Raw genomic sequence first — 25303 nt, forward strand, 5'->3', positions numbered from 1 at the left:
AGAACACTAAGTCAATCTATAAAACATCAGTGTTGCCTTAAAAAAAAAAGTGTCCATTAACTAAGACAAATAGCGATTTATCGGATCACGGGCAGCCATGACACATTGACAATCAGTCTACCGATACTCTTGGCATTATTTATATTTTGGCCTTATTAAGAAAATCAATGATTCCTTTGAAAAATTATCGAAAACATAATAAAGGTAGAGATTGGTATTAATTTAGGTCCTAAACTGACACATTTACTGACCGAGATATAAGGCAAGGAATTTTCGTTGAAATAGCAAGTTCCGGTTAAGGGCAAATTTACTGATGCATCAATGGAAGTACTGAAACTTGCTTTCAATGCAGTGATGTGTAAACTTTTACATAATTTCAGCACCATATTTACACCAAATCAGATAATGAATTAATAAAGCAAAAATTCATGTGATCTGAACAGGGACTTGATATAAAATATCAGATGTTAATCTAGATGTTTTAACTTAAAAAAAAGTGTGACGGACAGACAGACGGACAGACAGACAGACGGACGAACCCATTTTAATAGTCCCCTGCTTTCTTCGAAAGGCAGGGGACAAAAAAATAAGACCAAACAGAAATAACATGTGGTTTTATCCAGGTTGAACCTGTATATTCTACTCATTATAATTTTACTCCTACTCAATAACAAAGATAAATTCATTCCATATGTATATCCTCCATTCAATATTTTACATTGTTTATAATGTCCAGTCAATAAACTATTTAATGTAATGCTAGACATTGTTTACATAGATCTTAAACCTACCATAAATACTAGTATATCTTAGTTTTATCTGAATCTGACAAAATGTTTGTCTTGTGATAAGCAAGGTATCTAGATCAGGATTGTATTCCTAGTTCACTGTCCTGGGGAAACAGGGATTTTAAAGTAAGCATCGCCTCCTCAACCTTTAAACTAAAATTTGATATTATTAATAGTCAACTATAATAGTCAACTAATCAACAAGCAACTATATTTATTATTTAAACTGATTAAATTACAGGCCTAACTTTTATTTTGGTTCTTGACACTTTTAATAGCCTCTATTACTTATTGATCTGGTCCAGTTTATACAGGTCACATCAGGTGTCACACAGGTAAACTATAAATAACAGTAATGTTTTTAATTTTTGTTCTGTTTTCAACTTCCCTATAGGTGACTCCCAGAGATCTGTGCTCACTGTGTGTATTGCTAAACTAATCAACTATGTCATTGGCAAAGCCACGACATCAGACCTTTTCCTGTTGTCAAGGGAAATAATTCAAAATTTGCACAGGTAAAAGCACATTAATTAAGAAGTCAAAGACACTTTCATCAGCCAGTGTCACATTTTTTACACGATTGCACAGAAACTATGGGGATACTTGACTGAGCGCTTTGGAATTTGAATCACTCAATCCCACAAATAGTGACAATCAAGCCAAAAAGTAGTTTTGGGCTACCGCACTTGCATCAGTTGAATAAGGAAATAATAGTGACAATCGAGTGAAAAAGGAGTTTTGGGCTACAGCACTTGCATTGGTGGAATAAAGAAATAACTGAACGAAAGAAGCAGCTGAAAAAAATTTGCTGTGTTTAATTATCAGGACTGAACAGAATTTTGACAAGACTGAATTCTGTGTCCCTTGGCTGCAATTCTATCAATTCAAATCGTTCCAGACTAACATTCGAGCATCCCCTACTATTTCTAAACACGCAATTATATTAAAAGCAAAATCCCATTAATAACATCTCCCTCTGCAGCACTTTTTACTTATTTGCATCAATATACCCACCCACACCTACACAAAGTCCAATTCTATTCCACGAATACTTCGTACAAAATAATAACCAAATAATGAGAAGCTATAACACACCTTGCACAACGAAGAAAGTTAATAAGAGAAAAGATTTTCACAAAACGCCTACATACTATTGTCTACTGATGAAACTACTGGCATTTTCTTCCCTGCCGCTATCCTCCTGAAAATGTCACGAAGAAGAAGGTTTTTGATTAACCGACAGAGTTGTTATAACTGACGTGTGTCTTGATCCAGGCAAGGAATTGTTTTGCTGAACCTTAGTGGTCGTGATCTATAAATATTCCACGCGGCTATTTTTATCCTGGGATAATCAATAAACTGAGTTGTTGATGCTGTTATTTTAGTCCAGTTCTCATCCACGGCTATCGAGAAACCAAAATAGTGTTTCATTATTAGGACTACATGAAGCATTAGTAAATGGCACGTTTATTTTTTATTTTGATTTCGCTGTAATCCAAATTAATAAGAAAACTCATTTCATAAATAACTGTTTAATACTTGAATCCTTAAATAGGTTTGTATGAGGATAATTTGACAGGTATTACAAATAACTTATAGAAATCTATTTATATCTATATCATATATGCTTCTATCTTATTATATCAATATTGGTTTATTAGCTTAGGATTAATCAGAGAGAGAGAGATTTTACTAATGATGTCATTTTCGGGACTAACATATGTTAAATCTTATATGCTAAGGAATATTGACATGACAGAAAAAGGAATGAGATGAAATAGGTTTCATGTCCTACTGTCCAACAGAAAAAGAGATTTACTAACAACAATGCTGAATAACATATACTAAATCTTATGTGTTCAGTTAAGGAATAGCACCCTATTAACATGACCAAGAAATTAATAATGTTTTGTATCTCCTTGTCTCCACTGAATCTTTATTTCAATATTTTATTCTGATGCATGATGTCACCATAGAAATGAGGAGAGAAATCTTCAATCTATTTATTTACTAATCTCAGGAGTAACAATATGAAAGCCAGAGAGAAACCAATGATTTTGGGATGAAATAACTCTAAATCTTTAATTGAGAAGGCTAAAAGTGTATTATCACTTTCGCCAAGAAAATAAATTATTTATCAATAGATCAATATTGGATATTATCATTTTCAAAAAAACCATATCGAAATCCAAGCTCTGACCTACTTCCAGTACGGTATTTTATGCTACTGTTCATTCAAATCCTTAATATCTACTGAAAAATTTCTTGACTTGTAAATTGATGGTTACAATGTGTGAAAGTTTGGTTAATAGCTAAAGTGTGATAAATCATTCTTTTTTATTTGTCAAGTTTCTTTATTAAATATTTTTATTAGGGTTTCACACTGCGTAGCTTGTGTGAAACACTATTGTTTTTGTTAAAATTATTATTCTTATTATTATTATTCTTCTTTTGTTTTGAGTAGATCTCAGCAACTGATTGTCGGATCGTTACGATTTCTTCGGTTTTATCGGAAAAGTGGGTGTGACTTAGAGGATAAAGCTATTTTGAACGTTCTGCGACAATGCGAAATGTCCGAAATCACCGAAGCTATCGTTTTTAGAAATATTGCAGTAATTTTAACAATAATCATTGGATTTTAACTTTCGATGCATTTTGGCATAGCCGGAGACGGGGCACATAGCTACGCTACTTTTGATTTTTGATTTTCGGCAAATCTTCGCAGATATTAGGCGCTAAATTTAGAAAATTTAAATTTTTACAAAAAACTTTTTTATTTATGAATATTTTTTAATCGTGTTTTACACAAATATAACGAGTCCTCTGACTTGGGCAAAAATGTGAAAATTTTTTGTCTCGGTAATTTTCCTTGGCCCCCATTGGCTAATTCAGTTTTTCAGTCCTAGATTAATTATTTATTGTTCGATTTGTATAAAACAAAGTTCATATGCTCCGTTGTCTCAATTGTCATTTTTTTTGTTACCAATAGTGTTATCTGTCGGCACCGGAAGTGGCGTAAATTGACAAAAAACTACAATTTTGACAGTTAGGTACCATTTTTCGAAAGCAAATATTATTTTTTTCAAATCTGGTATAACTGAAATTGTGCGCCCTTTAAAGGCGCACAAAATGTTGGGACCATTTTTTTTAATTTCGATTCCGTTTTCGGGCTATTTCGATTAAAAGGTGAAAAAAGGTGTAAAATTAAGCTATTTACAACCCATCCAGCGTTTTCATATTTTAAAATATTACTTCGTAACTTTCATAAACTCGTAGCAATAATCTATACGGAGAGAATGTATGTGAAAATTAATTTGTAATATGCGCAGTTGCCGAGAAATGGGCAATTTTGCATGAGTCACTTTTTACGCTAGTTTGCCTGTAAAAGAGTCAATTATTATTCGATTTTCATAAAAGTGACACCATTTGATGTGTAATGTCAATTTTAACTAGGTCAAACCAATTTAACATTTTCAATATCACCGGAAATGACGTAATTTGGGCAAAAATTGTATTTATAGCCTTCGAAACCAGTAATTTATTCAAATGAGTCATATTTGTTATTTGTTTAAAATTTTGATATTTGATTCAAATCAACTAATACAATGAACCCTTACGATCATATAGATATCACAAAATGGTTTCTAACTTGTTCAGTTGCGGAGAAATAGGCAATTTTCAACAGGTCACTTTTTAAGGTTTTTTTGTCAATAAAAGTGTCAATTATTATTCGATTTTCATGAAATTTTCACTGTGTGATACATAATGCCATTTACGATTTCATACAAGTAATTTAAGATTTTCATTATCACCGGAAGTAACGTCATTTTGGCAAAAACTGTATTTTTAGCCTTCAAAACAGATATTTTATTCAAATGAATCAGATTTGTAATGTTTTTAAAATTATGATATTTGATTCCAATCAACAAATAGAATGAACTCATTCGATCATACAGATACCTCAAAATGGTTTCTAACTTGTACGGTTGCAGAGAAATAGGCGATTTTCTACAAGTCATTTTTCAAGGTTTTTGGTCTATAAAGGTGGCAATTATTATAGGATTTACATAAAATTTTCAACATGTGATGATGATGCTATTTCTGATTTCATAAACCAATTTAACATTTTCATTATCACCGGAAGTAATGTAATTTTGACAGGATCACTGACATGTAGCAAATGAATTGGTTGCTGGATTTGGTTGTTTCTGTGTCCATTTTATTTCATGTGTGCAATGCTTATGTGGAAACCTGTTTAACGGTTTCATTGGTACCGGAAGTGACATAAGTTCAAGGGTAACGTGGCACCGGTGAAACCCGTCATTACTGCTTCGCAGTTCTAGTTATTTTTATAATTGATCAAAGAAAACATACTTCCAGGGTTAATATTTTTGAGTCAGAAATATCACTGAGTTCCATTAAATTTTGTTTAATGCTTGATCCATCGTCAATCATTCAGTAAAGATGACATTTTATTACTTTTGATGACGAAATTCTCAAAAGAGTTGCTTACAGTGACATATAAAACCCCTCATATATAAAACAAAAATCTAACTAGATAACAGTTTCTGAGGATGTGTTCTGTGTTCAGAATATCTCTACCTCAAAGATAGGTTGCCAGGCAACGAAACTTACATCCACAGCAACTAAGTCATCCGAGCAGTCAACAAGGGTTGTCGCATATTTTTGTCATTGTCAGTAATGAAAACAAATGAAAATCTGATTACGAGTAACAACCCATTAAGAAATTATCAGAAATTATTAGAATTTATTTTGATTGTTTGTCTCATGACCCTATGTATCATTTTATATTAACTTTAGCCTCTAGAGTGTCCACAAGATATTTGAAAATCAATAGGTTTCTTCATCTCATGACCTTAAATACTGTGAATAAGTTTAAAGTCAATCGGATAATAACTTTTGGCCCCAGAGCGTCCACAAGGTATTTCAAAGTGATCATGGGCCATAAGTCTGGCAGTAATTATCAGAAATCGTTGAAAATCAATAGGCTACTGTATTTCTTCTCATGACCTTAAACACAATGTATACTGAGCGCCATGGAAAACGCATCACTTTTTTTTCCCAAATATTTTATTACTAGGTGGTTTTGTATGTATAATGTTATGCAATACTATGAACTATTGTTTCACACATTGCTCCCAAACGTGTGCACAAAAAAAATCGGCCCGTATGCACAAAAAAAAAAATGCACGAGATGCACATGAAAAACCCAATATTCACGTGCAGCATTGTGTGTGAGCCCTTTAAAAGCATGTTTTCAACTTAATGTGCAGTACATGAACTGTGAAACGCCAATCTGTCGTAATTTGTTGTTGGACGTGTGAAGGAATCGAGCTAGAGATGCCGCGACTTACTGAAAATCAACGGAATGAAGCCATGGGAATGTCCAAGGCTGGCATGTCTACACGTGCTATTGCCAGACACTTCAATTGTCATCAGTCCACTATTATAAGGTTGGTGGAACGTGTTCGAGTACTGGATCAACACGTGACCGTCAACGTCCTGGTCCACAACGCATTACAACCCAGACTCAAGACCGCTACATCCGGGTCACTCATCTGCGTGACAGATTCCGCCCAGCGACTCGAACAGGTGCAGCAGTCGTCGGAAGACAAGGACCAGTAGGTGCCAACACCGAAACACGTCGTCTAAGAGAAGTAGGACTCCATGCACGACGACCGTATGTTGGAGCTATCCTCAGGGATCATCACCGTCAGCGGCGTTTGATTTGGGCTCAAGGACCCCAGACATGGAGAAGAGTAGACTGGCAAAGTGTGCTCTTCAGTGATGAGAGTCGCTTTCATCTTTATCAAGCCGATGGCCGTCAACATGTGTGGAGACGTCTAGGGGAACATCTTGCAGACTGGTGCGTCTTCGAAACGAATCGATGGGGGAAGTGTAATGGTGTGGGGAGGCTTCACATTTCATCACCGGACCGCCCTACACATTTGCAGGGGTCGCGTTAATGCTGTAGCCTACCGTGATGATGTCTTGCAACCAATTGTTGTTCGGATGTTTCGAGCGCACCCACAACTTCAGCACTTCCAACAGGATAATGCATGTACGCATATCGCCCGTTTTAGTATGGACTACCTGGCTGCTAACAACATCAATGTCTTGGACTGGCCAGCCATGTCTCCGGACATGGCACCGATAGAACATGTCTGGGATGAGATTGGACGCCATCTGTATCGGAGACCACAGATGCACACCATTGCTGCTTTAGAAGCTGCTCTTGTCCAAGAATGGAACAATTTGCCCCAGGCCTTCTTTCAAACATTGGTAAATTCCATGCGACATCGCTGCATAGCGTGCATAAGAGCCCATGGAGGACACACGTGTACAAATGTGTTGTTATTGATGTGTTCCCATTTGAATATTGTTCACAATAAGAAGCAAAATAAATAAGATATGTTTACAGGATCATTTTGTTATACGAAAAACAAAGTGATGCGTTTTCCATGGCGCTCAGTATATAAATTTGAAGTCAATCGGATATTAATTTTAGCCTCTAGAGCATCTACAAGAAATTGTGGACGCCGGACAGGACTAGGACAATATACAACCACATTTCAATGTTATTGTGGTTGACTTGTGCTAATTTGAACACTAACAATGCAATTGCATAGTAAAATCAAACATTATTTTTTCTGTGCACTGAACAACTCCAAAGCACTTAAGCTTCTTCAAGGATTATACTAAATATAATTCCTAAAGGAAAGTATATATTGTGTAACAATTCATGTTTCCATACTTAAAGTACTAAAGTATTGAATTTATCTATTGAATTGAATTACATAGTAAGTGAAATAGAGTGCACTGGCTGTCGAAGGTTTTGTACTTAAAAACGGACCTGGTGTGTATATGTATAGTAGATGCTACCACTCAACTGTAAATATAGCCATGACCGGGGTGGATAGTACATACATATAGGCCATATTAATAAAATTCTTTGCTTACATTCCTAGTAGTGGTGAGGGGGTGGGGGGTTGGGGTGGGGTGGAGTTAGACTAACGTTTTTTTAGAGTAAGATCTGTTACAAATGCAAGTGTAGTGTGCTCACAGTCAGGAGGACCGCACTACACACAAACAAAATCAAAATCAAAAGACAAACCTGCACACAAGACTCAAACTACACAGACGTTGCAAGCAATAATAACAAATAACAAATCAAGTGAATGAATCCGTGGCATGTGACAAGGAGCTGGTAAGCAGACAAAACTTTCATCTGTGACCTCTTGTTTTCTTTTTAAATGAAATGAAATGGGGCCTACTCTTATATCGAATTCCAACTGCCAAGGGATCTTTTACGTTCACTTCAATGACTCAACTTTTTCCCTCGCCTCCCCTCTGTTCTGTACGACTGACAAGGATGAACTGTTTTCTTTTTAATGAAACCACGTGAAATACTGACATCAAAACATACCATACATGTATGTTAGTTATGAAATGACCTTGTTTGTGTTTAATGGACATTAAACTAGTGTTTGTCTGTTTTTAGTGTGAATTGTATGATAGAGAGAGAGAGAGAGAGAGAGAGAGAGAGGGAGAGTGATGGTAATTCGCTTGCGTGTAGGGATCTTTAGCAGTGGGAGGAAACTGGAGGACCTGGAGAAAACCCACGAGATTGGACAGGCGACCCTACTCCTTGTCTGTACAACCGGGGAATCAAAACCACGCCAGTTGACTCAATGACAGCAATGAATTGTATGAACAGATGATCACACTCTACATGTTCTGGCAAGTGGTCACACAGAATAGTGATTTTACTATTCGAATATTTTAATTCATTATTTGAATGCTAATTGAATATTGAATTAAAATGATCGATATTTGGATATTTGGATCATTTAGGGGTCATTTTCAGATATATTTTTCTTTCTCCGTTTATTTAAAGTATGACTTGATCTCACTGATTTTATATCAGTAAGTATGCATTTTACACACACTAAACAACTATCAATTTGGAGATAAACACCTCCTGTTAAGAATTTTATCGATATTGTAGCCCAAATTATTTAACATTTTTCTTGGAATTTTTTCTTTTGCGATTGTTGACAGTCCTTTTTTGATTTTAATGACGTAAAAACCAAAGAAAACAATTTTGAGGTAATGTAATAAAGATAACATGCCACTCGCGTTCGATTAGGTTCACCAAGTGACTGATCATTGCTGTCAGTTTGAAAAGGGAGGTCTCTCTGCGATAATTTTGAACTCCGGAAGAGAAATTGTAAGTGCTTTTTTTATGTACTTTTTAAATGATTTTGAACTCCAGCTGTGACTAGGTTCCAAATAAATTGCATATTATGTTTGATAAATGTCCATACATTCGTGTGACCATGTAGATATGTGCTGTGTAGCATACTCCTGCGGTTGCTTCACTGATTTAAAAACTGTAAACACTTGTCATTTTGACAATGTGTGTTTCAATAAGCCAATGGTTGAATCAGGGCTGTAACTAGCTCAGAGCAACGAGGGGGGCGGGAAGTGTTCTCAGGGGTGCTGCAAAATTGACGGACAATGTATTGTCTATTTTTATGGTCGAAAATTGTTTCACAGGGGGGAGGGGGCGGAGAAACTTTTTGCAGCGGGGACTTTACCCCCACCCCACCCCCTAGTTACGGGTCTGGGGTGAATTTCATTGTTAACCATCCAACCTCCTCTCTCCCCTTGCAGCCCCCCTGCACTTACTATTTTAGTTAATAACTTGATAGATCAACATCAAAGCAAGACTTAGTCTGTGTTTTTCCTAATCTAACAATAAGCTGTTCAAAATTTCCTCAATATAATAATACATCAATAAGAAGGTTAAAATACAAGTCCTACTGAAATTAATGCTCACCGTCTTTATCAAACATTTTTTTTAATAAGACTTAAATAATCTTGTTGTCTGAGTGGCATCTTGTTACAGACTATATCAGAAAAATAATCATAAATAATCTAATTTAAAGATGCATTATGTAAAGAGGTAAATCTGCTGGATGCAGGTCTTTTTTATTATTATTTAGACATTCGTTCAGATGACAAGCCTATAATCAACGCTCTAAAATATCAGATTCAAATAATTTGACACCCGAGAGATTTAAAAATTTAACAGTAAAATAGATACTTGAGACTTAGTCAAGTACTGTTGCTACGATAACAAGCCAACAGTGAGGCTGATGTCCCCCGCCGAAATAGGAAAATAATTAGAGGACACATATAAATTTATCACAAATTATCTTTTACAAAGTATTGAACAATCAAACAGTATATCTTTACTTATAGTCTAACAATCAAAGTAGGAGAGTTATTGTTTTCCAAAGTCTCGACCAATCAAATTGCGTATCGCTCTGCTTACCCTGAGCAGAAAATGCTCATTATCAAACTTAGTCAAGGTATTACTGTAATGAAACTATACACCAAGTTTCATCAATCTCACTTAATTAGAACTAAAGTTATCGTGTCCCAAAGCATCAACCAATCAAATTGCTTATCTCTGCTTACCCTAAGCGGAAAATGCTCATCTTCGAACTCCATCAAGGCATTGACCTAATCAACACATACACCAAGTTTGAACATTCTAGCTCAATTAGGAAGAGAGTTATCGTGCCCCAAAGTATCAACCAATCAAATTGCTTATCTCTGCTTACCCTAAGCGGAAAATGCTCATCTTCGAACTCCATCAAGGCATTGACCTAATAAACACATACACCAAGTTTGAACATTCTAGCTCAATTAAAAGTTATCGTGTCCCAAAGCATCAACCAATCAAATTGCTTATCTCTGCTTACCCTAAGCGGAAAATGCTCATCTTCGAACTCCATCAAGGCATTGACCTAATCAACACATACACCAAGTTTGAACATTCTAGCCCAATTAGGAAGAGAGTTATCGTGTCCCAAAGCATCAACCAATCAAATTGCTTATCTCTGCTTACCCTAAGCGGAAAATGCTCATCTTCGAACTCCATCAAGGCATTGACCTAATAAACACATACACCAAGTTTGAACATTCTAGCTCAATTAGGAAGAGAGTTATTGTGTCCCAAAAAGTGTGACGGACAGACAGACGGACAGACAGAAGGACAGACAGACGGACAGACAGACAGACAGACAGACAGACAGACGGACGAACCCATTTTAATAGTCCCCTGCTTTCTTCGAAAGGCGGGGGACAATAACTTATCAAAAATACATCATCAAGCAGTCATAACTTCACCCACAATAAAATAATTTGAATGAAATTTACAATATATTCATTTTTCATAATCTACATTTGAAATATTTTAGCAAGTAGAACAGCCAGTTCTACATGTATATCTAAATCTCACATACATGTACAGCATCTTTAGTCTTATCAAATTATATATAATTTAATTAAAGTTGCTCATCCTCATCTGAGGTATTGTCAATGTCTTACAAATTACAATAATGTGAAAATTAAATCTTTAAAATGAATATCAGTCCAATTTGAGTACATTTTTTGCATAGATTATGCAGTAACGATCCATAGCTTAAATCTCTGTTCATTATTTGATTGTTTCTGCTGATCATCAACTATTCAGTTCACTATTTTATTACAGAATTGTTTATCAAATACTTGAAGACCTCAACTGACAGTTTGGGCATTCTAGAGCAAAGATACAGTCTAGTCATTCATATTGAAATCAGTTTACCAAATAATACAGTAACAAACACTTAATAAACTAGCCATAACTTGTCTCACTGCCATAACTAAACTTAGTTATAAAGAATTTTCTAGGATTGGCCTATGTGGAGGGCTGATTTAAGTTTGTTTATATATGTGCAGAGTAAGAGTAGAGTATATATAAAGATATTTTTATAGACTAAATGACTGACCTATATAACCATGTTAACCCTTAAATAGATTTAAATATAGAAACCGAGTGAAAGAGGTCATGGTAGTAAATACATACCACTAATTCTTTTTTATCATACAAATAATTCCAGGTACAAGCCGTATGAGGTCAGCTTCATTACATATGCAGTCAGTTCTATTTTCCTTTAGGGTAGATGAATCGGGATGGGTTCTTTGGTAACATGGTAATAGTTAATGCGGTTAATTTCAAGTATGAATGAGCTTTAACATCTCCTACACAAACTGTGACTAGTTTGTGTTTATTTTGAGGGGGTGGGGGTGGGTATAAATCAAGCAGATAAATTACAAGTTATGAATGGAATGGGGTTTAATGTCAGGTAACAAGTGGTCAAAATTAGCATCAGTCTGTTAGTCTAAAAGCAAGAACTTTTATCACAGAATGAACCCTATAAGACTGGCAGCAGGGGTGAGGGTGGGGGTGGGTATCAATCATGCAGATATATTACAAGTTATGAATGGAACGGGGTTTAATGTCAGGTAACAAACAGTCAAAATTAATAGCATCAGTCTGTTAATAAGAAACCAAGAACTTTTATCACAGAATGAACCCCATAAGCATGTCTCACAGACTAAATGGAAATACATTTTGTTTTCTTATAAAGTACATTAGTGAACTAAAATGCTTTAATAACAAATAGATTTGTCATTTTCAGACTTTTTAATAGCTTCGAGTCCAAGTGGCCTGGAACCGTGGAACGGTTCCAAGTATGGTATTCTTGTCGCTGACCAAGTGTAAACACAGCTTTGGCTTTAGTGTCTATTAACATCTTTCATATATAATTATTGAAGTTTACACACAATGTGACACGGATAACTGACTAGTAAAATGAAGATTCAAAGAAGGAATGTTACACAAATGTCAAGGTTATGTTCCCTACATTGTACATCACTAATTCTTACACAAAAACAAGAAACAATCATGGACTCTTATTTACATGAGGTAGGCACCCCTCATACTGGATGTCAGCTCTAATTGAAACACACTCCCAGAATATGATACATTGATACACTTTAAAGATATATTTTCTCCAATGAAATTTGTTTCATTTTTGTGTCTGCTTCAAAGTAATTTTAACAAGATGTGTATATGTAAAACTAGGATAAAATCATGAACCGAATACATGTAGGCCATTCTAAGACTAATATATATATATATATACTAATCGCATTTTACATGTGAGAGGAGGGAAGGGTGACCGTTTCTATCCTTACATGTGAGAGGCATGAGGAGGGGAGGGTGATGGTTTCTATCCTTACATGTGACTGTGAAAGGCATGAGGAGGGGAGTGTGATGGTTTCTATCCTTACATGTGAGAGGCATGAGGAGGGAAGGGTGATGGTTTCTATCCTTACATGTGACTGTGAGAGGCATGAGGAGGGGAGGGTGATGGTTTCTATCCTTACATGTGAGAGGCATGAGGAGGGAAGGGTGATGGTTTCTATCCTTACATGTGAAATGTGAAAAGCCAGATGAGTGGAGGGTGGTGGTTTCTGTGGCAACATGTGCAATATGAGAAAAGCGAGAGGAGTGGAGGGTACTGGTTTCTATCCTTACATGTGCAATGTGACAGAAGCGAGAGGAGGGCTGCGTGATGTAGGTGGACTCCCTCTGATCACATGGAGTCTATACAAACGAGACCCAGGAGAGAGCCTAAGAGGGTGCCTATATAATTTTAGAGTAAATTTCCTTCAGAAATGGCCTTAGATGCAAGGAAATCAACTTCAAACTTTCCAAATTTCCTGGGGGGAGAACCCCATAATCCCCTTGAGACTACACGGTCAGTCACACTGGAACAGGCCCCTGCTCATTTTTCTGCACACGTCCCTGAATGTTGAAGGAACACATCTTTTAATATGAACCTGTTCAAAAACAATCCAACCAAATGAATTGTTGACAAAAAACGAGGCCATATATAAGTTAAATATAGTATTAATACATACTTCTAGAGTAAAGTAATATCCAACCTTGGTTTTATACACAACAAGTCACTGTTACTATAAATAAGCACATATACTACTTACATACAGTGTATATATATATACCATAGTACTGTACTCTATGCTAAGTCATTTCAATACTAACTGCTACTATCAATAGATATTACTACTTTAATTAGTTACTATTTATAGCATGTCACATACATATGTATATATGTATATATATATACAGTTAGTGTATGATTTGATGTATATAGGAATGAAGAAGTAAAATATACATTCTGACTTAAGTATTATAAATGTGAAAAGGGCACACCCATGTCATTTGAACAAATTATTTGATGCACAGAAAATAAGAGTTCTATTTCTGAATAAAAACATTTCATCTCAAATTAGATTTTTCAAGTCTGTCTAGCATATTTCTAATAACAAAAAAAATAAGAAAGCAGGAGGATTCTTTTAAAAAAAAAAAAAAAAAAACCTAAGAATTTAACTGACAAAAAAGTAAGACAGACAATTTATTATTGTATGCTTATAAGTTTGTTTTAAATAAAAATGAAAATTTTACCTTTGTCTACATCAAATGCAAGACAAATCAAGAGTTGCTTGACATAAGATTATACAAGCATAAAATGCTTAACTTTGAAGATCTTTTGCTGGTTGGTAAAAAAAAATAATTTTTAATTTGCCCTGATTTAGTTGACACTGATTGTATGCAAATTTTGAGATAAATCAGTCAAGCTATTACTGACATACAAACATTTTACCTGCTGATTTACCAGTCGAAAATCTTTTAGTAACTCACGAAGCTGACTCATGCAAGTAAGTAATTCAGTCAAATAATAACTTTTAATAGATCCTTGAAGCTGGCTCATGCAACATGCTCAAATTTTGGATAAGAAGTTGAAACATACATTATGTAAGAGCTAAATCTGCCTATTGCAAGACTTTTTTAAGGCCTGAAATGTTATATAAACTATTAATTAGACATTTATTAACATGAAAAGACCTTAATCAACTCTTGATGCCATCTTATGTGTCTAATTTTCACTGGATTTGAATCGGATTTGCTGATCAACACTGTTTTAGTAGCATGATTCAATACACATGTAGGAGTCATTTGTATATGGAGATTGTACACCCCTCAACATCACCTTTCTCAATATATGTAATTTAATAATTTTGTTGCCCCTTGCTCTCAGAAATCCTGTAGATGCCACAAATAAAATACTATTTCTCTCCCTTAAAGGAGCTAAGTCGCTAATATTTGGGACCTCGAAATTGACACAAATGGTTCGCAACGCATAAAATAATGTAATATGAATGTATATAAACTGATTTACATTCAATCGTTTCCCTTTGTACTCTAACTTTAAATCAGTTATTTTTTGTTCGGCAAAATACGCCAGAAGTCTCAATCGAATGGCAACCTCTAACGTCTGAATATTCCAGTCTACATCGATAGTATCTATTGTGCATGCTCCCCAGATAACAATATGCCATCACCGTTTGACATGACTTGTGGATTATGTCTAGCCTCGTTCTTCGAGTCCCTTGTTACAAATGACGCTGAAACGCATTATGGTACACGATTCGTGTACCAATGGTAAAATGTTTATTTTGTCTTAAATATTGGATATCAGAAGCCCATCTTTTCCCGGTAAGATCACAACATCAATGTTGGTTTAAATTGAAAAATAATTAGTGTTGTCAATGTCGAGACTTAGCAACTTTAACTAATCCTTCAATAAAACATTATGTTTCAATAATAACTAAAATATTTAATCTGTAATACTTTATAACATCGAAAAGACAGATAATGTATTATAGAACACGAAATGAATGGATTTTGAAAATAAATCTGATCTGCAAATTAACTTCACCATTATTATAATCAGGTGATACTTTGATCAAATCTTTCTTCCACTCAATATAAGTCATTTCTAAAATGTTATGTTTATTATTTTACCAAACTGCTCTTGGAAACTGGGCTCTTCGGTGGGGAACTTTTTTTTTAAAATACCATAAACAGAGAGATGGTATTATCTAATTGTAGGATCAATGAAGGCATTGACCGCAGAGACGGGGCACGCCGCTGTGGGGGGGGGGGGGTTCCCCAAGAAAATTATCCGTCATTTCCTTGCATCTGTAGCCATTCCAAGAGCTATTTCACAGACTGGTGTGTTTGAGTCGATGGTTTGAGTCATTTGGGATCCCTACAACGGGTTGGGAACGGACATATTTGAGTCTGAGAAAAGACACTTTCAGCAGTAAAAAAGGGCACTGTCGAAAATTAGGGGAGGCGCGCGCCCCCCATTGAATCCGCCTCTGAAACTCATATTGCATTGATAACAAATCAACGATCCACAATCGTTAGTACTAATTTACCATTTTTTTGCTCTATATTATGAATTAAACTGGTACCATTTTGACATATATTAAATTAATTACGCCAATGAGTATTTGGTGGTCCTGGGAATTCAGACCATTCAGTGACTTAAACACCCCCTTGTTCATTAATATTCCTGCTAGGATAATTAGGTCATCTAATTTACAAATTAAAGATACATTATGGAAGATTAAATAAAGAGCTGGCAGATCTCTCTATAATAGTTCAAAACTAGATGATGTAAAGGGAATATGCTGAAAATTTCAGTCAAATTGCTTCACCCTAACCTTATTTTAAAATCTTTGAAGCCTTGATTGTCATTGTTAGCCCTATCCATTTTTGTGTTTAATCATCAACAGATCTTGAAGAGCAGATCGGAGTCAAATCTTGTCTACGATATCACCCTTGGAGGAAGTGGACGTAAAACTCCAGGAACGAACAAAATCTAATCAAAATCGGACAGATAACATTGGCATCAAGAGTTGATTATGGTCTTTTCATGTTAATAATTGTTTAATTAATAGTTTATATAACATTTCAGGCCTAAATAAAGATCTGCAATAGGCAGATTTACCTCTTGCATAATGTATTTTTAAGTTTACTGGTATTTGAAAACAAAATTTCTAATGAATGGGAAAATTAAAGTGCCAAATTAATCAGGTGCAAAAGGAAATCCTGTTTCAAGGGAAATCTGGCATTTGTCTGAAACAGTTTGTAGAAGCTAGTGAAGTATTTCAAGGCAAACATTAAACTCAATTCTACTTACTACTGCTACAAAAAAAACGTTCAGAAAGTTTTTAAAAAGTATGCAGCTAATACACAAATCCCAGATGTCAAAACGCATGTTTCACTTCTATTTCTAGACAATCGTTAGATCCAAGGTTAAGACAAAATATCACAGAAATGTAGCTGTGTGTTTTTTTGAGAATGATTTAAAGATTGTTTGACTTACCAACTGCAATACATATTACAACCAAAACAAAATTTCTAGTCCACTTTTTAAAACTTAGCTGTCAAGTCCAAAAAAAACACACAAAAATAATCCGATAAAAATGGTGGAATAACACAGCACGGCTTTCAGTACAAAACAGTAAAGCACAACTTCTCAACTCCACATTAATATCACGATCTGGGCAGAATCTTGGAATTGAGAGATAAATTGAGTGTACATACATACAGACTTATAGCCTCTTATTACTATTACATACACATAACAAGACTAGGAGAAGTTCGCCAGTTATTAATAGACTCAACTTGTTCAGTCCTGGTAGAGTTCATTTAGTAGATAAAGCAAGGGGTGATAGGTTAGTTGTAATTCACAATTATTTTTAACACTGCACAACATATTTATTAACTTGTAAATTATTAAAGCCGCTGACCATCATTGTCATTTTTTCAGACAATATCTAACTTTTTTTCACTCAATCTACACTAAAATGAACTCAAATTCATTTAATTAAGCAACAAATAAACTGTAGATAATTGCTCAAAGGGGATTCAATCAGATGAAAAGATGCTTATCAAAATATTTTATCAAAGATTATAGGTGACGCTGGCTTGTTATGACCATATCCTGTCGACAGAGGATACCAATTGTTGACAAACTGGATCTTTGTCATAGCTATTAAAGATACATTATGGGAGATTTTAATATAGAGTTGGCCATTCTTGCTATAACAGTTCAAAAATAGATGATGAAAGAAGAATATATTGGAAATTTCAGTCAAATTACTTTATTCTGAACAAAGTTATCACCATTGTAATTTTTGACTAGAAATAGGAGTCAACTCTCTCTTCGCTGTCTCCGAGAATGGTCGATCGTTTGATTGACCGGCGTTAACTCCACCTACATAATCTAGATTATCAAGTAACGTTTTCAATGGCTGTGGTACTGTTAGCCTATTCGGTTTGAGACGTGGTTGCAATTCAATTCGTATCACATTTATTTTTACTACAAATTAAAAATAAGACTTTTAATATAGATAAGAAGCGAAAGTTTGAAAGGAATGGACCAAATCAATGAGGCATAATTATAGCCGACTTCTTGTTAGCCTGCGTGTACTGTTGTACTGTAACTGGTAGGCCTAAGTAACTCCCGAAGCAGACAAATAGGAAACAGTGATCCAATGGAGCTGCAATTTAACTGGGGTGATGTTAGCTGCGATGTTTATCAATTTCTATAATTTTTCTGTAAACGCAAGTGACAAAAGAGTGTATAATACCGACATCCAAACTCTCATTTTAACCACAACTAAACATAATATCAAGGCCGGATATATTGAACTTTCAATCAAATTGACTGACATGCGGCCTCACTCAACAGCGGCCTCGCTTCGTACACTATCATTTAGCCTCAATCTAAAATTTTCGGTAGTATGACGTCAACGTAACGGTTAATCTCCGCTTACGACGCCATTTAAAAATTTAATCAATCAATGAAATCCTGTTTAAATCCAAGCCGAATCCAAGCCATCCGTGGGTCTACAGAGTTTATTTTGTGCTTGTTGTGTAAATAAAGATATAATTTATAATTTATATGACATCTGAAGCCTAAATAAAGACTTGCAATAATCAGATTTAGCTCTTGCATAATGTATGTTTAAACTTAGGTAATTTTGTAGTTTGCAAGGGGTTCAAATCTTCAATGATGATCAGTGATTTTAAGGTAAGAAATTATTGAGGAGTCATGATGGCACGAAAGCAGACCGGTTTTATTCTAAGATTGTGCTCCCAAATCAACTTTAACATTACAAGTGATAATAAAAGCCCTGTCAAATGAAGTGAATGTATCCAGAGACCATCCATTGTGCTGTACAGTTCCAGGCCTGCAGTCATTCAGGCTTGACTTAATAAGAAAACAAATTCACTAGTCAACCCTGCATCACCAAAAACGAAAAATTTCTAAAACACTATTTTATTCTGGTGCATATCATGATCGACAACTAGATCACCTCCCCACCCCAGCCACCGACCCATGAAAGGAAGAGAGACGTAGCTATATGAGGAGTTTAGTTTATCGTGTATAGGTTGATCTAGGTTTGTTTAGTAGAGCATGTGTGCAAGCTAAGTTGTATATTCTACAGATACATGTACAAAGGAAATTAGTTACAAGTGGATTGTAAATTTGATAATATAAATAAAAGTTGTCAGATAAATTAACAAAACTCCTACACAAAATCTGCAGGCTACACGGAAATCTTTTCTTAAAACCATTAATTATAAAGTTTCTAAAGGTTAATCATGCTCATTTTAAAATGAATCTACAAGTTCTGTGAAACTTGGCCAATAATGTTATAAATGATACTATTCAAGAGGAAAAATATGAACCAGTTTACACAATGGTGAGCTGAGTATCATCATGAAAACAGCAGCCTTTTTACTCAAAATTTTATACCACAATAGATGACTCATACTATGATGATAATAAATATGATGCTGATGATGTTAGTCATTCATTATTTATGCTGTTGGTAAAGATGATGATACCGATGATGTTAGTCATTCATTATTGATGCTGTTGGTAATGATGACTGATGATGATACTGATGATGTTAATAAATACTAGGATGATAATAAATATGACGCTGATGATGTTAGTCATTCATTATTGATGCTGTTGGTAAGGATGACCGATGATGATACCGATCATGTCAGTCATTCATTATTGATGCTGTTGGTGAGGATGACTGATGATGATACTGATGATGTTATAGTCATTTTTGATGCTGTTGGTAAGGATGACTGATGATGATACCGATGATGTTATAGTCATTTTTGATGCTGTTGGTAAGGATGACTGATGGGGATGCAGTTTGTAATGATCCTGTTGATAAGGATAAATGATGATGATGCACGTTAAACATGATGTTGATAGAAGGACAATTGATTATCATCATGTTTGTAAGGATAATTGAGGTGACAATTATGATGTTGATCATTCATTATGCTGTTGGCTTGGAGGAATGACAATATAAATCATGATGCTAATGGTAGGGATGTTTTTTGGTCAACAACTAAAGGCCAGTCATGAGACATCGCTTATTATACTAACGGTAAGGATATTTCCTGGTGACCAACTAACGGCCAATTCGATTTCGATTCATGAGATTACAGTCATGATGGTGATAGAAAGGATGTTTCCTTGAAACCAATAAAAGGCCGATTCATGAGATAACAGTCATGGTGCTGATGTAAAGATAGCTTCCTGGTGACCAACTAAAGGACGATTAATGAGATATGGGTCTTGATGCTGACGGGAAGGTTGTTTCCTGGTGACAAACTAAAGACTGGTTCATGAGATATCAGACATGATGCTGACGGTCAGGAAGATGTTGTTGGCCATATTGATATTAGGATGGCAGATGTGACCAATCAATATGAAAACAGACTATCTATTTAAAGAGAAACCAAATGACTATGCTAAAGCAGTATAGAAATAATAGAAATAATCAGTGAGGCGGATGTCTCCCAACCCAATCCCAAAATAATTAGATGGCACATATTAATTAACTGCACATTTATCTTTTTATAAAGCATTGAGCAATCAAACTGCTGATCTATACAGGTCATGATAGAATTTAGTCATGGTTTTGATGTAGTGAACATATACACTAAGTTTCATAACTCTCCCTCAATAAGAATCCAACTTTATTGTGCCAGAAAACATGAAGTATCGAGGAATCAAATAGTTTACACTACTTAGCCAAAGCAGAAAAGGCTCATCATCAACTCCGTTTAGGTGGGGACAATTAAATCATTTATCAATTGTTAAACTATAATAATTATAATCAATAACATACATCTATATTTATTTATTCAATAGTATATAATATGTATGAGACGTAAAGACATACACTACAAAGTTTACTTTTCTAATTTTTCACATCATTATATCAACATGAGAGAAAAGTATGTGATACATGCAGGTTGATTTGCTAATTTGTCGAGCAAAAAAAAAATCTCTGAAGAAAAAAACATTAAAAAAACAATCAAATGGTAAAGGTCAAAGTAATTCAGTAAAATATTAGATTCGCGTAAAGTTCATCATGTAGCACAGATAATTTCAATAGGTCTTCTCCCAGCTTTCAAATGTTATTCGTTCGTTTTCATCAAAAGAAAATTCTGTTTTTGTCTTGTGTCCTTAAAATAATTTTGTACACTGCGACATTTGTAAATCTTCATGATTCAGTCAATAACCTTTAGTTTAAAATTTTAATATGAGAAGTTTAATATCTAACGGACAGTCTCACAGTCTCCAAAACGTTGACATATTTTTAATTTATCATTTTCTATGTAAAGTGTCATTCAACCCAGTTTGGCAGGTTATTTGTTTGGATGCTGGTGATGAAATTTTCAGATGGTCCCGAATAGGATACTATATCACTAGAGCATACCCATAGCTCCCAAATAGCATTGGATGAGGGGAGAGAGAGAAACTAGAGACACAAACTAGGTCATTTTGGGACTAACACATGGTTCAATTCTATTTCAATAATTCGCTTGTGCGTAGGGGTCTTTAGCAGTGGGAGGAAACCGGAGGACCCAGAGAAAACCCACGCGGTTGGAGAGGCGATCTTACTCCTTGTCACGTACAACCGGGGAATCGAAACCCCGCCAGCTGACTCAATGACAGACGTATGATATAGCGCGCACATGTTAACCATTCGGCCATCCACCACCCCCCATCCCACCCCCGGATGAAGGGACTACGAAGCTACAGATATGTTCTTCGATATCATTGTTGCATATTTTTGAGCTACTTAGTCCTTCAAAACCACGGGACAGGGACACAAGTATTACCGGTACTATGTTACAGACCATGGTTAAACTACATTCAGTTTTTTAACATGATAACCATGGCAATATTGTCAACATTTTCATAGGTTGTCAATTTGAAAGATTCTCTACTGTGGTTATGGCCTGAAAATAGTACACGTTCCCTGCAATCTAGACATATTATGTATTAAAAATGTCTAGCTAATTTATGTCTGAGCTTGCCATGGAGACATTCTTCTCGCCCTTCTGTTCAAGCGGACGCATAAAATTATTTTTCAAAATTAAATCTGAACACATCGACAATTTCTGAAAACAACATTTGGTGCAACATTCATTGAAACATGATCGCCATTTAACTATTTCATTTAGAAATAGATAATCAAGATTTTTTTTATTACTGTACATGTAACAATGGTACCAGTACTTGAAAAAAGATTATCTGAATCTTACATAATGCATCTTTAATTATGTTTTAGTGTATTTAGTATATGTTGTTGAGTGCTGTATTTAAATTGAAAATTTCAATATATGTCAGGAGGACTGTACTACACACAAACAAAACCCGTAAGACAAAACTGTGGACAAGACACACATTATGCACAGACATGGCAAATAATATAAACAATATACATATAGATCAAATCAAGTGAATGGATCCGGGGACAAAATGTAAGCGAATTAAGCGTCCACACGTACATGTATGTTGTACATTACGGATATGTGTCAACATTTGATCTTTTGGTAATGACTACCCTAGACTTTTAACACCTTTAGCCAAATTGTTAGCCAAATCAAAATTTTATTAGCCAATTCAAAAACTTGTAGCCAAATATCATATATCATTCTTGTTCATCATTTTTATTAGATGTCATACGAATAACATTCGTAGTTGTACTCGTATAGACCTCATCACATCAATGACATTGACAGTATCTGCTGTATCGTTAATAATATGCTTTGCGGATGAAGGTAGGAATAATTAATCTATTCTCATTTTCGGTTTGCGTAAATAATCATTAGTAGTCCTATTATAATGTTTAGACATGTGAATAAAAGAAATTGAAAAATTGTAGCTTAGTGGATGTAACCAAAGCAGCGCCACACAAAGGGGTGTAACTGTGTTTGAAAGTTAATAAGTTTCAAGATTCGATCTTTCGGTCATTTTAATGCTTTACAAACAATGACTAATTTGCAGCTTGTAAGTGACACTAAAAATAGACACTAAATCAAGTCAATCAAAAGTGTTGAATAAAAGGATTTCAAGTTTAAATTAGCAGATTTACGGAATTACACTTTCTAAAATTCATTTGCCAAAACTTTCACCACTATCATCAATTTGATCGGCAATAAAAAAAATTATCGGGTGGTCACTGCTTTGTCATCGTAGTATCTCAGGCATCAATAAATAGTTCCACTTACCTATTGGTTCCTGGAAGCCCGAGTCGACACTTCCTTTATAGAATTTATTCCCTGCATGATCTGTAAGAAATATTATCAAGCATTTTATTCAAAATTTCTAAAACTGTCTTATAATGAGTATTGAAAATGAAAAGGTCTATGTATGGTTTTCAGTAAGTAAGATAGGTTGCCAGGCAACGAAACATACGCCCACAGCAACTAAATTGTCCGGGCAGTCAACAAGGGTTGTCGCATATTTTTACTTTTTTCGGTAATGAAACATTTATAATACACTAAAATCTGATTAAGAGCAACAACTCACGAAGTAATTATCAGAAAACTATTAGAATTTGTTTGGTTTTTATAAAGTTCTGCCCCATGCTAACGTTTTGTATGCAAAGCTTTTAATATCATAGATTTAACTGTTCAAGTCATAAAAATTCATTGAAAATCAATATACTTGTTCGTCTCAAGTCTCAAGATCTTAAACTCTGTGTATCAATCTGAAGTCAATCGGATGATAACTTAAGGGCCATAACTTTGGCAGTAATTATCGGAAATCGTTGAAAATCAATAAGAATCTTCGTCTCATGACCTCAAACACTGTGTCTAAATTTAAACTCAATCGGATATTAACTTGAGCCTCAAGAGCATCCACAAGATTTTTTGAAGTGATCAAGGGCCATAACTCTGGCAGTAATTATCGGAAATCGTTGAAAATCAATAGGCTTCTTCGTCTCATGACCTTAAACACTGTGTATAAATTGAAAGTCAATCGGATATTAACTTTGGCCTCTAGAGCATCCACAAGATTTTTCAAAGTGATCAAGGGCCATAACTCTGGCAGCAAATATTGGAAATCGCTGAAAATCAATAGGCTTCTTTGTCTCATGACCTTAAACACTGTGTATAAATTTGGCCATTAGAGCATCCACAAGATTTTTTGAAGTGATCAAGGGCCATAACTCTGCCAGTTATTATCGGAAATCGCTGAAAATCAATAGGCTTCTTCGTCTCATGACCTTAAACACTGTGTATAAATTTAAAGTCAATCGGATATTAACTTTGGCCTTTAGAGCATCCACAAGATTTTTTGAAGTGATCAAGGGCCATAACTCTGGTAGTTATTATCGGAAATCGTTGAAAATCAATAGGCTTCTTCATCTCATGCCCTCAAACACTGTGTATAAATTTAAGGTCAATTGGATATTAACTTTGGCCTCTAGAGCGTCCACAAGATTTTTCAAAGTGATCAAGGGCCATAACTCTGGCAGTAATTATCGGAAATCGTTGAAAATCAATAGGCTTCTTCGTCTCAAGACCTTAAACACTGTGTATAAATTTAAAGTCAATCAGATATTAACTTTAGCCTCTAGAGCGTCCACAAGCAATTGTGGACGCCGGACCACCGGACGGACGGACGGGGGCGACGACAATATACGACCACATTTCAATGTGGGCATATAAAAATGTAAATCTAGTTGAAAGAAGGCATCCCAGATATATTTTAGTGAATAAAACTGATTAATTCTGCGTGAAAGACTTTGCTAAAGTCTTATTCAACTACCTGAAGCTCTCTGATTGTTTCCTGAATAAATACAAATTCTCAGTATCATGTGGTGTTAGCTGTAACTAAATTAACCAAATAAAGTGACTTTCATTTTTATTTGGGTTATCCTGTGCAATTTGGGACCAGTATCTATGAGACCAGCATTCATAGCTCTTCAAAATACTTGTGCAACCTCATCTATAAAAGGATTCTGACTACACTTTTAATACCAGTCGACATTCGTAGAAAAATGAAATTGTGAGAGAGAAATGGGGTTTAACATCCACGGGACACAAAGTAGGTCTTTTTGGGACATACAGTTCAATTTTATTTCAATCATTCACTTGCATGTAGAGGTCTTTCGCAGTGGGAGGAAACCGAAGGACCCGGAGAAAACCCACAAGATTGGACAGACGACCCTACTCTATCACGTAATGCGTAAAGTTTTTATTCATTCATGGGTGATGGACAAACGACACAACAATCACGTGACAACCATAATTGGAATTGCTTTACATAAAATAAAATTCTGTACGACTATGCCATAGCCTTTAAATAATAAAG

General features: G+C 35.1%; 1 protein-coding gene across 5 annotated transcripts in view; it reads right to left on the minus strand.

The window, feature by feature from the left end:
- LOC126832456 (histone deacetylase 4) overlaps positions 1-25303 on the minus strand; it is a 109231-nt gene that overhangs the window by 72145 nt on the left and 11783 nt on the right. For 4 of the 5 annotated variants that reach the window (XM_050563230.1, XM_050563231.1, XM_050563233.1 and 1 more), the window contains exon 3: positions 23212-23271. In XM_050563230.1, coding sequence (XP_050419187.1) covers positions 23212-23271 — 60 coding nt within the window. Of the gene's footprint in view, positions 1-16969; positions 17201-23211; positions 23272-25303 lie in introns of those variants that run through there. The other variant, XM_050563232.2, reaches the window with a different exon arrangement.

The sequence above is a fragment of the Patella vulgata genome, chromosome 9, assembly GCF_932274485.2.
Source record: "Patella vulgata chromosome 9, xgPatVulg1.2, whole genome shotgun sequence".
NCBI lineage: Eukaryota > Metazoa > Mollusca > Gastropoda > Patellidae > Patella > Patella vulgata.